Genomic DNA, 14,672 nt, shown 5'->3' on the forward strand with positions numbered 1-14,672 from the left:
AAAAATCATAATAAAATACATAGTGCAGGATGAAAACCTCAGCTCCCTTTGCTGAGTTTTCAAGCATGAACTAAAAATTCTTTTCAAACTTAGAAAATAACAGAGGAATTAACAAAAACTTATCCGAAAATTACATATTGCAGGATAAAATATTAAGTATTTTTAGCAGATGAGCTAAAAAAACTTCAGCATACAAAAAATTATTTGAAAAATGTTTTACATATTTCTGAAAATATAAGCATTTTTTGGTATGAAGTTTTTCCAAAAAATGATAATAAAATACATAATGTACGAGGAAAACTTCGGCTCCATTTGCTGAAGTTTTTAAAGATTAACTAAAAAACTTCAGCACCTACGCTTAAATTTTTGTGCAATATGTAATTTTAATTTATGTTTTTTTTAACCAGTGTAGGAGGAAAACTTCAGCTCGTTTTGCTGGAGTTTTTAAAGATTAACTAAAAAACTTCAGCATACTGAAGTTTTTTGTGCAATATGTAATTTTAATTTATGTTTTATTTTTCTTTACCCAGTGTAGGAGGAAAACTTTAGCTCGTATTGCTGAAGTTTTTAAAGAGTAACTAAAAAACTTTAGCACCTAATGCTGAAGTTTATGTGAAATATTAAATTTTAATTTATGTTTTATTTTTTACCCAGTGTAGAAGGAAAACTTCAGCTCATTTTGCTGAAGTTTTTAAAGATTAAACTAAAAAACTTCAGCACCTAAGCTGAAGTTTTTTGTGCAATATGTAATTTTAATTTATGTTTTTTTACCCAGTGTAGGAGGAAAACTTTAGCTCATATTGTTGAAGTTTTTAAAGATTTAACTAAAAAACTTCAGCACCTAATGCTGAAGTTTTTGTACAATATTGAATTTTAATTTATGTTTTATTTTTTACCCAGTGTAGGAGGAAAACTTCAACTCGTCTTGCTGATGTTTTTAAAGATTAACTAAAAAATTTCAGCACCTAATGCTGAAGTTTTTGTGCAATATTAAATTTTAATTTATGTTTTATTTTTTTTACCCAGTGTAGGAGGAAAACTTCAGCTCGTCTTGCTGAAGTTTTTAAAGATTAACTAAAAAACTTCATCACCTATGCTGAAGTTTTTTGTGCAATATGTAATTTTAATTTATGTTTTATTTTCTTTTACCCAGTGTAGGAGGAAAACTTCAGCAACGAGCTGAAGTTTATAAAGATTAACTAAAAAACTTCAGCACCTAATGTTGAAGTTTTTGTGCAATATGAAATTTTAATTTATGTTTTATTTTTTACCCAGTGTAGAAGGAAAACTTCAGCTCTTCTTGCTGAAGTTTTTAAAGATTAACTGAAAAACTTCAGCACCTATGCTGAAGTTTTGCTAACGATGTAAATACTTTAAAACTTCAGCTCGTTTTGCTGATTTTTTTTAATATAAAAACTCAACTTGTTTAGCAAATAAACCAAAATTTTCAGCATATTATGCAGTGGAAAACTTTAGCATATTTAAATTTGTCGGATTAAAATGTTAGAATTCAATGTCAAACAGATTTAGAATGCAAATTCAGCATATCAGTGAAGTTCGTCAAACAACTTCAATCAATCAATCAGAAAACATATATCATGAAATCAACCAATTTCAAAAACTATTTTGAATTCTGAAGATGAATTTAAATATTTACAAAATGGAATTTGAATCTGGTTCAAATCTGGTTTGCGAGAGGTGATCTGAGGAGAGACGGAGTGATGGAGGAGATACGGAGGCGATCTGGAATTTGAATCTGGTATGCTTGATGCATCTTTTATATGTTTTGGAAGGGGTATAATGGTCATATTATTACGAATTTTTTATTAGTTGGTTACGAAATCAATAGTTTTTAAAAATAGGGTATAAATTAAAAGGTGACATAATTATAGGGTATGACTGCAAATCGCTCGTTAATAGTCACTAAACAATAGTGATTTCTGAAAATTCGAAAAATGAGGCACGTGAATAAAGCCCAAAAAAAGGGGTATTTATTCTCAAATGTAAAAAACTTGTCATGTTTTGGACTCTATGCAAATGGACCAAGCTTGCAATATAACTGCAGGCCCATCATACCAAAATTTATGCTCCAATTTGGGAAGGTAATTTCTTAAGGGAAATTACCAGGTATGTCCATTTATAGGTAACTCATTACAAAAATTGGTCAATTGATAAAATATTACTAATATTAGTCAATTAGCTATTTGTAGCAAAAAAATATCAAAATTTTGCTTCATTTTAAGTGGGTGCTATTAGAATGATTGGGTATATCTTAAGGAGTTTGAATATCAGTTCTGCGAAGATTTGGTGAAGTGTTGAGGTGGTTTGAATTGAAAATTCGAAATAAAAACTGAATATGAAAAAAAAAATGATATGTGTATCACACTATGTATCATTTGTGTATCACATATGTATCATATTTGTATCGATTGTGTATCACATGTATATCCATGTATACCTATGTGTGAGATACATGTTTGATACATGTGTCGCAGAAGAATTTTTTGAACTAGATTTAATTACGAATTTTGATGCAAAACTAGTCCAAATCACCTTCAATCTTCCTCAAATTTTGTATATTGACTTATCTATATGTTTTCAATGAATTTCAACTATACCCATTAAAAAAAAATTGTTTAAATTTTTGGAATATTGTGTATATATATATATATATTGTATTTTATCACCTTATTTGCTACCTCATCCATGAAATTTCCTTTTCGTCTTGCATCTAATGTTGCTAATCACGCTTAAAATATATGGAAGATGATTTTTGCATATGATTTTTTGAAAGAAAGGACCTTATTTATTTGTTTTTTCAATTTTTATATATGTTTGACTAGTTTTGATAAGTCTATGACTAATGGCTAGAGGTTGGTAAGTTTATTTGCGACATTTGTGTAAGTTTCCCATTTCTTACCGTGGTGTTGCATCAAAAACTTTATTTTTCTTCATATATCTTATTTTATACTTGCAGTTTAATTGAGAATTGAGATTCATCAACTATTAGTCTTCAACTAATAAAGAGTGAACATGAAATTAACGGATTGTATGTGTTCAACTTGACTAGCAAATGGTACGTTCTAGAAAAAAGAAAATAGTGAATTTCTTTTTTATTTTTATAACGTTGGTATCGGATAATTTTACCAGATATATGCTATCTTCTACCAGCACAAGTATCAAATAACTCTATCCATCAAAGCTTAAATATATGAAAAGAACGGAAAGAAGAAGCTCAATATTTACACTAAACCAAATAATTAGAGCGCGAAGATATATCATTTAACTATAATTAAATTATGAAAGCTGGTAAATATTTGCCCGCACCTAATAAGATGCAAAACTAAGCAAAAATGGAAAGTAGAGGTGTTATAATAATTGAGATGCTACTAAAATTTCAATATGCTAAAAGAAATTTCCATCACTATCCATTGATTAGAATAATTAAGCATTATAATACTTCAGCAAATCACAACCAGAAACGTTAACTCTTTAAAGAACAAAAAGACAAGCCGTCACTCCCATGTCTGATTTAAATAGCTAATGGCATTGTGGTCCTAATTCTTATTAATTAATAGTAATAATCTTTCTCATTATCTGATTGTCATTATTATCAAACATGATCTGTCAAGTTGCCGACGGCATTTATTTTAGAAGAATTAACCCAAATAATCGCTCATCCAATCATTAAACTAAAAATAATCGATTGAAATATAATATATGTATAATTTATATATATGGTTAAAAAAAGTAAACAATGAATATAGCCGATTATTCGTGTAAAAATCCCTTTATTTTACTATATAAAGTAGCATCAAAACAATAATAAAAAGGCATTGGTTGTAACAAACAGAAAGATTTGCTAAAAAATACGATATTGAAAGATATTATATATATACTATTCAAAGAAATAGTTATACAACATATAAGATGTTTTTTTTTTAATTTTTTCAGCTGATATTTTTGAATTCATGAAACTTTAATTAATCAAATGGAAAATCCGTATTTTCTTGAATATAACTAATTAGGTAGATAAGGTTAGTTGAAAAGAGGTGCCAAATGAGACTTAAACTCAAATGGTTAATTATTTAATTCATCTATTTCAAACACCAGCTGGTAGCTAGGTCATGATTTAATTATCATTGCTGGTGAAATTTCATATTATATTCGATTATTTGAAATAGTATTTGTGACTTTGTTATGACCAAATAATAGTATTAACCTTTTTAACTTATAGTATCTCAACTGAAATGTATGTCTAAATTACTACTCCTATCATCTAAAAATGTAACATTGTATATAAAAGTACTAGAAATTTTAAGTTTAAGTTTCACCGTTATTTTAGTTTTTATTAAAAATTTACAATATACTTCCTTCGTTTCAATTTATTTGTCTAATTTAGCTGGATATGAAATTTAAGCAAAAAAGAAGATTTTTAAAACTAACGGTTTTAAATATTTCATAATATTTGTGTGAACTTTTATAACTTATGCTTAAATCTGCCATAATATTTGTGTGGCCAAATTGATAAATATGTCATTCTTCTGAAACTAACTTGTAAGGAAATAATATGGTAAAAATAGCACGGTATAGCCAGTTTTCGAACTGGTCATTCAAAAATAGCCAGCGTTTACCAAGTTAATGAAAAATAACCACTATTTTGCTACAACAGAGACCGGTCCAGCATAATATACTAGAGTTCGGTGCACCTGTGTATGAACTCCAGCATATTATGCTGGACCGGTATACATTACTGGTTCCAGTATAATATACTGGAGACTGGAGCACCGGTGCTCCAAACTCCAGTATATTATGCTGGACCGGTATACTTGCTGGAACTCCAGTATATTATGCTGGAGTTCTAGTGTACTTATGCTGGAACTCCATCATATTATGCTGGAGTTCCAGCATACTTATCCTGGAACTCCAGTATAATATGCTGGAGTTCAAGTATACTTATGCTAGAACTCCAGCATAATATACTGGTGTATTTTTCAGGTTTTGAACAGTGTTTTCGCTCAGATTTATCTTTGCATGAAAAATGGCTAAATTTCGATTACTTTTGAAACTGGGCTATTTTTGAATGACCAGTTGTAAATCTGACTATTTTTGAATTTCTCCCCACGGACTATGTTATTTTTGTTTAAACTCGCTAGAAATTATTTACATCTGGTAACCGAAAAAGTATATAAAATTTGTATAATTTTTGTATATAACATACAATATATATATATATATATATATATATATATATATATATATATATATATATATATTATTTTTCGGCTATTATTTTTATAGCGGCTATACATTGTCATTTTTTCAAATAAATATCATTCTTTTTTAGAGATACACGACTATTGTAGTAAACGTTTTTTCTTTATCTCTACGTTCTCTCTCACTTTCTTTATTATGTATGAAATGAGCAGACAACTGTAAACAAAAGCTCTAACCATAAACCATGGCGTTTCAGGACCATTTTTCTCAAGAATTAGCTCTACAACAACACCAACAACAAAACGTCGACGACGACGTTTCGGATCAGTCGATGAGCTTCTCGATGAAGCTAAGTCAACAATATAGAGGAGAGAGGGTCGACGAGGTCAGTAACAACAACAACAATAATAATAATAATAATAACGACAGTTGGGAAAACGAGAAATATAAAGCGGATATTTTGAACCATCATTTGTGTGATCAATTGTTGTCGGCACACGTGGCTTGTCTGAGAATCGCGACGCCGGTGGACCAGTTGCCGAGGATCGACGAGCAGTTGACGGAGTCTCAGAATTCGGTGGCTAAGTACTATGTTGTTGGCCAAAGTCAACGGCCTATCGATGATAAAGACCTTGATCAATTTATGGTAATTAATTTTCTACTTTAAGCTCTCTTTGTTTAATTTCCATGTGTAAATGGATACGTTCTATATATTACCATCTGCATATGATTATATTATGATTTCATTGGGAAATTGGATGATGCAGTTTATATTTTTTTTCTCGTTGTTCCCAATGGAGGAGAGTTGGTGTAGGTTCGGTGTTGAGGTCGAAAATTAGGGTAGTGGATTAGTAGGTAGTTGAACGTTTTTTCTTTCAATACCAGTAGTTCTATTATTATTCTCGTATTTCCTTTTTCTAGATTTCTATTAATATCTGATATTGCTTCTGCTTCGATTTTATTATAATCTTGTTTGTTTAATTTTTTTGGTTAATGATTGGCTAATTCTGGAAAGTGTGTTTCAATCCTATATATTGAAGATTTTGATTGATTTTCTTTGAATAACTGAGAAATCCCTAAAGGTTAGCCGCTCATGAATCACATTAAGTAAATAATTATGGGCTCCCTTCTGTATACTTATTCATTTAATTACCATGCTTTTTATATGCGATAAAATTCAAACTCGTGACATATGCCTAATCCAAATATCACATCATGTGTTACACGCTTACTACTAGACTAAAGCTTCGAATTTTGGGGGGCAAGATTGTGGTTGAATTTGTAACTATTAGGGATGTACATGGACCGGGTTGTTTCGATTTTTATCAAAATCAAATCAAACCAACTATATCGGTTTGGATTGGTTCGATTTTGTCGGATTTTCGGGTTTTTCGGGTTTTTTGTTACTTAAATATTATTTCAACCTTACTTTGTTAAATTTTTATAAGTAAATATGTGTTTATTAAAAATATAAAAAAATTGACAAACGTTTATCTATTAAAATATTCTTATGAGAGAATTTTCTTAGTAACACATAATAATTATTTTTTTAGTCGTCTGAAAATAATGTTTCGTTGATTTACACTTTCAAGGTTAACCGAATTTAGTAATTAAATATAAAATTCAATATGATACCTAAATAATAATAATCACTTCACATTCGAAAAAGATATAACAATTTAATAGATCTTAACATATGATATGAATATGGAAGAATAAAGAGATTAACGCATTTGAGTAACACTTGATGAGAAAGTGATCATACAACCCATTATTTAAGGTTAATAAATATGGAGCACTTCATATATTATTAAATATTATATCCCGCAAGAGAATCCCAAATATTTTTAGACATTTTTAAAAGAAAATTCTATGTAAAATCTTAAAAGAATATATAAAATTTATATATTTATATGTCGGTTTGGTTCGAATTTTTTTACTAAATGCCAAACCAAATCAAACCATACCTAGTCGGTTTTTTTAATCGGTTTGGTTTGACTTTCCAGTTTGGTGCGGTTTTCCGGTTTGGTTTGTACACCCTTAATAACTATAGCTTTCTTTTATGTGATCTTCTAGTCATGTTATATTAGTCATTCATTAAAATTAGTAGCTTTTGCTTGAGGTTTACCTCTAGGTTTAAGAATGTTTTTATCTTTGTTAAGTCTGATATGATAACCTGATAAATTAATAATATGCTATAATAAATTAAATTACAGTAATAGTATAAAAATTCTTTACACTGTCAATATATATAACTTAATCTATCTTGTTTTTTTGTGATGTAGACACATTATGTTCTGCTGCTCTCTTCCTTTAAAGAGCAACTGCAACAACATGTTCGTGTCCATGCAATGGAAGCAGTCATGGCTTGTTGGGAGATTGATCAATCTCTACAAAACTTAACTGGTCACACAATATTCTCTACTCTATTTTTTTTTTCAAATTTCTCCTACTGCCGTCAAATCTCTTTATAATAGTCTCATTTGTTCAGAATACTTTTGGATGTTATAACGAAGTGCTGTTATATAGAACATATATTATAACATAAGATGAAAATTGATTGCGGAAAAGCTTGACTTTTATAGTAAAGTATTTTTATATAGGGATGTTGTTATAGAGAGGTCTGACTGTATAACTAGCCTATCTCACTTGTTACTTGATATTTTGATGAAATACTCATCACCTATATTAAAAGTTCACGCGTTATTGGAATTATTGCCTGAGCCAAAAATTTTATTAAGGGGTGTCAGAATATATAAATGAATCATATAAATAAAAATAAATTTAATTTGTAACCTAGCTAAATATCATAACTTTCCGGCAAAGGAGTGTTAATTGACACCCCTTAATATAAGGTGGCTCCGTCACTGACTAAAATAGAGGGAAAAGAAAAACTCTTCTCCATCTTTTCAACCATTACATACACATGTGGCAAAGGTAGAGCGTAGATGCATTTTATATTTTTCGGATTCAACTGAATTCAATATTTTCATTATAGAATAATATTTATAGATATATTTCATATATTAATATGTTTTTTTAAGATCCTATGTTTTCAAAGAGTCTTTAACCCTGTTAGAGATTCTGATGCCAGTAAGAAACATCAAGAACTTCCACTACCTTTCATTTTTATTTTTAACTTAAATGGAGAGCGTAGTTTAGTAAAGATTCTTATAGCCGCCCCAACTTGTTTGTTGTATTAAAGTCTAAACTCATAATTTCATAAGTAAAATAAATTCAATATTAAAAACCTAATGATTAAATTCGTCAAGTTTGACTTCTAGATCCATTTTTGTGTCAATTTTGAATGGTAGAGTGATGATTGGATATGATTTGCCAACAGGGGTAGGACCAGGAGAAGGTACAGGTGCAACTATGTCAGACGATGATGATGACCAAACAGAAAGTGAGACAAACACAAACTGTTATAATGGAGTTTTAGATGTATCAGATAGCACTGGTTTTGGTCCTCTTGTACCTACTGAAAGTGAGAGGTTCTTAATGGAACGTGTGAGGCAAGAATTGAAACAGGAATTCAAACAGGTAAAGAATCATAAACTGGCTCTGTACAATGATTTGTTAGTGTGAGAATTTAAGACGGATTCTACAGGTTTAATTGAACCCATTGCTTTCGACTCGAGTTATGTTCACATACGAAAATAGAGTTCGATTAAAATGTATACATATAATAACATCACACTCGTCAGCTACCGAAGCTTTAGAACAATAGTAAAGTCGTCTCCGTATGATCACGGACTCGCGTCGTGAAATGATCAGCCACTACTGATGCTTGCATCAGTGTATGCTGTCTATATCACGCTTTCTTGGAGTGCATTCCTTTCCTGAACCTTGCGTAAATATGAATGCTTCGTGAATCAGACTGCCCCTTTTTTATATTTCTTCTATCTATTAATTCTAAATTTCGAATACGCCTCTATCTGTTAACTACAATTAGTTTCCTCTTTTTTCTTTTTAGGGTTACAAGGAAAAGATTGTTGACATTAGAGAAGAAATTTTACGCAAAAGAAGAGCAGGAAAGCTGCCTGGTGACACTACATCTGCCTTGAAAGCTTGGTGGAAGTCACATTCCAAGTGGCCTTATCCTACAGTAAGTACACTGTAATTCTTCATAATTAGTTTGATATAGTAATACAACAATAACATACCTAGTATAATTCCGTTTAGTGAGGTCTGGAGAGGGTAGTGTGTACGCAGACCTTACCCCTACTTTATGGAGGTAGAGAGACTGTTTCCAATAGACCCTCGGCTCAGGCAAGCATATCTATCACAATAATAACAAGAAAACAAGACGGGACAACACCGGAAGACCACGTAAAAGTAGCATACATAACAAGATAGTAAGATAATCGAAATGCAAAAAAATGACAGGTATTCAAATAAGCCTACTGTCAACAAAATGTGAGAGTAAGTAACACTACCGATATGAATAATCTAGACTAACTAACCTACTATCCTAATCTTCGATCTCTTTACCTTCCTATTACAGGTCATGCATGTCCTCGGTCAGCTGTAGCTGCGCCATGTCATGCCTAATCACCTCATCCCAACTCTTCTTCGGCCTACCTCTATCTCTCCTAAGTCCCTCCAATGTCAACCTCTCATACCTCCTTACCGGAACGTCTGCGTGCTTCTCTTCCTCACATGTCCAAACCATCTAAGCCGTGCTTCCCCATTCTTATCCTCAATAGGGCCACACCCACCTTGTCCCGAATAATTTCATTCCTAATTCTATCTAATCTGATGTGCCCACGTATCATTGATATTATAAGTTACATGATGTTATAGGTCAACCTTCGTTTCTTGATAGTGTATAAATTTTGAATATCCCAAAACTCCACCCCACTCTAATACTCTATGACCAGCCATCCATTGTTTGAAGGCTAGCTAGACCAAAAGATTCTTTGTATAGGCCCCCATTTAGTTTTTATTTTTTTATTAACTACATTAGGAGGAAGATAAAGCAAAGTTAGTGCAAGAGACAGGGTTGCAACTAAAACAGGTCAACAATTGGTTCATCAACCAAAGGAAAAGGAACTGGCACACTACATCATCATCATCTTCTACACAGAAAAGCAAACGAAAGAGGTAGGATGATTCACTTACTGTTATAACTTTATCATATTCTTTACAAAGTTTATACTTGCTAATTTTGGTTTTTGGTAAAAGTAGTGCAGGTGAAAAATCAAGGAATGATCACTTTTCATGACGGGGAACACGAACTCAAAAAATGTATTTGGTACAATGGAAGTCATTTTATGTACTGACTGTCACAAAACTTAGACCGTACTATATCGTATACTTTTAAAATCAAATTTTTTTATAAAAAGATATGTGTATCAATTAGAAGTGCAGCCGGTGTCTTTATCTGGATCTAGACCAATGTATTATAGGTTTTGCAATTTTGGATGCTTCAATTGCTCATTTTTTAAATAGAACCAGTTGCAGATTATGAATAGATCATCCAAGTATCTCTTTTCATGGTCTCTATGTCAAGAAAGGGTCCTTGACGTAACTGGTAAAGTTATTATTATGTGTGTATTAGTGAAAAATAGACTCGTCGCGTGGGTCTATTAAATGGCGACACATATCAACAAAGTTTGGAGAAAAGTGAAAAATGACTTGTAAAGATGATATGTGAAACACCCCCGGGACCAAACATACTCGTACCGTGCCTGTTAGCCTTGGAATTGATCATCATAAAACAGCCCGGATCAGGTGCGGGAGAATATCTCATAATTACAAATGAGGAAGGAATCAATTAATCCCGGATTATATGGGATTTACCATCATTACACCATTAGTTACAAATCAATTATATAACGTACAATAAATGCAATAAATAATTGTAACGATCAGAACAAGGCAATCAATTACAAGATTGACTCAACAGGCACGTGATTAACTCATCAGTTACGGAATTCCAGCATTTACACACCTGATACAAATCTTCCAAAAGTAACAGATGGATTGAGTAAATGCTCATAATGGACCCATAATTCAAGGAGAATAGTTACTCAGATTTAGCCGAAATCAAATTTCAATCTCTAAAACTAAAATGGACCTTTGGATCATTACGTGCTTATGCTCAAAACGGCAAAAATCTTCCAAAAACTCTTCCAAAACTTATCCGAGCCTCATGTGACCCCGACTAAACATGCCAACACAGCCCATAACATCATTCAAACTTTTTCCAATCAATACAACACCTCAAACAACATCAAAACCATCAATTCACATCGAATTCAAGCCTAAGTTTTCCAAAAACTTCCGAAACACGCATTTGATCAAAAACCCGACCAAATCACCTCCGAATGACATGAAATTTTGCACACACATCCCAAATCACATAATGAATCTACAAAAACTTTCGGAATTCCATTCCGACCCTTGGATCAAAATCTCACCTATCAACCGGAAATCGCTAAAATACTACTTTCGCCAATTCAAGCCAAATTCCACACCGGACCTCCAAAACCAATTTCGATCGCGCTCCTAAGTCATTAATCACCTAATGGAGTTAGACAAATCATAAAATTTCTGATCCGAGATCATTTACACATAAGTCAACTCTTGGTCAAACCTTTCAAATTCAAAGCTTTCAACTGAGATTATTCTTTCAAATTCATTCCGATTTTTCCTGAAAACCAAAACCAACGATCTACATCAGTCATAATACATAACACGGGGCAAGTCATGCCCGAGAACTGGCGATCAAAGCGCAAAAGCTCAAAACGACTGGTCGGGTCGTTACAAGTTTATTATTAAATCTACTAAAGTATTGTATTGTTTAACGGGGCTAATCCAGGAACATGGACTCTATTTACTAATGGCTCCTCGAATGTAAAAGGAGCGGGTTTAGGCATTGTTCTAATCCCACCTTCGGGAGAAACTATAAGGCAGTCAATAAAATGCCATCTCATTATTAACAATGAAGCAGAATATGAAGCTGTGATTGCAGGTTTGGAATTGGCATGAGATCTCGGAATAGTACAGATTATTCAAGAGTGACTCGCAACTTGTAGTTAATCAAATGCAGGGACTTATATAGCCAGAGAGGCGAGGATATAGCAATGCTTAGAAAAGGCATGAGAATTAATCAGACAATTCCAATCTTGGAAAATCATGCAAATATCCAGGGAGCAAAATGATGAAGTAGACGCGCTAGCTAATCTCGCATCTGCTGCAGAAGCAACAAATGAACAGAATGCTTCCGTAATACATTTATTTCATTCGGCACTCGATCAGGACAAAAATGAGGTAAATTTCAACAATTTAACTTGGGATTGGAGAAACGAGATCGTTAATTTTTTGCAGTACGGGATTCTACCTGAAGATAAGAAAAAGGCTCAGCCACTTCGACGAAAAGTTGCCCGTTATTGTTTGGATCGAGGCAACCTATATCGAAAGATGTTCGATGGACCTTTAGCGAGGTGTCTCGGACCTTTTCAAATAGAGTATGTGATAAGAGAAGTACATGAGGGACACTATGAAAATCACGCAGGAGGAAGATCCTTGGTAAAACCTCTAATTAGAGCATGATACTATTGGCCAAAGATGCAAGAAGATGCGGAAAGCTTTGTGGCCAAATGTGATAAATGCCAACGAAATGGTAACAACATGCATCGCCCAGCAGAGTTATTACATCCGGTTATTGCACCATGGCCTTTTATAAAATGGGGGATCGATATCGTGGGTCCACTACAATAAGCCAAAGGAAAGGTACGATTTTTACTAGTACTAACCGATTATTTTACCAAGTGGGTAGAAGTCGGTGCCTTCAAACATGTGAGGGAAAAAGAAGTCAAGGATTTCATTTGGCGAAACATCATATGCAGGTTTGGAGTTCCAAAAGAGATCGTATGTGATAACGGCCCGCAATTCATAGGTGCGAAATCATAGAATTCTTTTAGAGTTGGCAGATTAAAAGAATAACTTCAACACCTTATCATCCTGTGGATAATGGACAAGCTGAATTGACAAACAAGGTTATTATATATAACTTGAAGAAAAGATTAGAGGAGTCAAAAGGTAAGTGGCCAGAAGTGTTACCGGGAGTTTTATGGGCTTACCGCACGACATCGAAATCAAGTACGGGTGAGACTCTATTTTCACTTGTGTATGCTGCTGAAACATTAATCCTAGTTGAGATAGGAGAACCAAGCACGAGATACACCCAAGCAACCGATGAATCAAATGAGGAAGAGATGCGAATAAATCTCGATTTGCTTAAAGAAAGGAGAGAAGCAGCTCAGAAACAAATTATCGAGCGATATTACAATCGGAAAGCTCACCTTAGATACTTCAAGATTGGGGACTTCGTACTCAAAAAAAATTCCAATCGTCAAAAGCGGCCAATGCAGGAAAGTTGAGTCCAAATTGAGAAGGACCTTACAAAATTCGAGGTATTGCTGGAAAGGGTGCATATGAGTTGGAAACAATGGACGGTAAAGTACTCCCATCAAATTGGAATGCTGTTCATTTGAAGAAGTACTACTTCTAAAAGAAATACCTCGGGTCAGGTATCACTTAATTGCGATTTTTTTGTACAGTTAAAATTATAATAATAATTTTAGATGATAGGAAAAAAGTAAGCCCACACAAAATGATGGTATTAGACCTGAAAGACACGCAGATGCAAAATTATTCCTGGTCTAGGGTTACAACCTTTCTAATGGAAATAAAGGATTAAGAAGTCATCATCTAATATATATATATATATATATACCTCCTAGTCCCGTATATGTTTCCTTTTCAGGAAATAGACCACATGGAAGGAATAATAAAGTGCTCGAGATTTCATACTTCAAAACTCTAACACTTGGGGGACTATATATATGGAAGGCAAAAAAGACTAGAAATGTCAGAATTCGAGTCAAGCCTGAGGCAATCTACCCAACAAATTGAAAGTTAAGAGCAAATCAAGAGCCAAAAACACAAGCCTGATTCAAAAACCTATGATGAAGTATACACTCGCAGATGTAAATTACAAAATCTTACGAGTATCTAGGTTAAAGGCAATATTTAGTCGTGGGTTGCAAGATATACCCTTGAATTTTGTAAAATTTGTTATAAAGAAAGCAGTTATGAAAGAGTTGTAGATGTTATTTGAATACATATAAAGTATACAGTTTGAAAGTTCAAGAATACAAAACTTCCTCAAATTATTCAAAGAAATATATATGCTCCTGCTTCTTCTTTCGTATGTTTACACCAATATGAAGTTGAGACGTCTTCTTCATTAAGTGTCGTTTAGAAAAGGGCCCTCTTTTATAATTCATGCTTATTCAAAAAAGTCACGGAGCATTGACGCAATTTTAATGCAAAGTTAAATAAAAGAGAGTGAAAAAAAAACCTAGACATTAAAATAGGCGTAAAATAAAGCCAAAATTTATATATCAAACTTTGCAAACATAAGGCAAACATTTGTCTTCAAA

The 14,672-nt window shown here is 32.6% G+C and overlaps 1 protein-coding gene across 3 annotated transcripts; it reads left to right on the top strand.

The window, feature by feature from the left end:
* The first annotated feature begins 5,358 nt into the window (after positions 1–5,358).
* Positions 5,359–10,693, top strand: LOC107773625 (homeobox protein knotted-1-like LET12). Of its 3 annotated transcripts, none has more exons than XM_075220157.1 (6): positions 5,359–5,863; positions 7,503–7,623; positions 8,561–8,760; positions 9,194–9,325; positions 10,187–10,323; positions 10,405–10,693. In XM_075220157.1, exons 1-6 carry the CDS (start codon positions 5,462–5,464, stop codon positions 10,442–10,444), a joined length of 1,032 nt encoding a protein of 343 aa, XP_075076258.1. In that variant the 5' UTR covers positions 5,359–5,461; the 3' UTR covers positions 10,445–10,693. The 3 variants fall into 3 exon arrangements, with proteins under 3 accessions (XP_075076258.1, XP_075076260.1, XP_075076259.1); XM_075220159.1 differs by having other exon boundaries at positions 10,413–10,693; XM_075220158.1 differs by having other exon boundaries at positions 5,360–5,863; positions 10,408–10,693.
* Positions 10,694–14,672: the final 3,979 nt, after the last annotated feature.

Source organism: Nicotiana tabacum, chromosome 8, assembly GCF_000715075.1.
Source record: "Nicotiana tabacum cultivar K326 chromosome 8, ASM71507v2, whole genome shotgun sequence".
NCBI lineage: Eukaryota > Viridiplantae > Streptophyta > Magnoliopsida > Solanales > Solanaceae > Nicotiana > Nicotiana tabacum.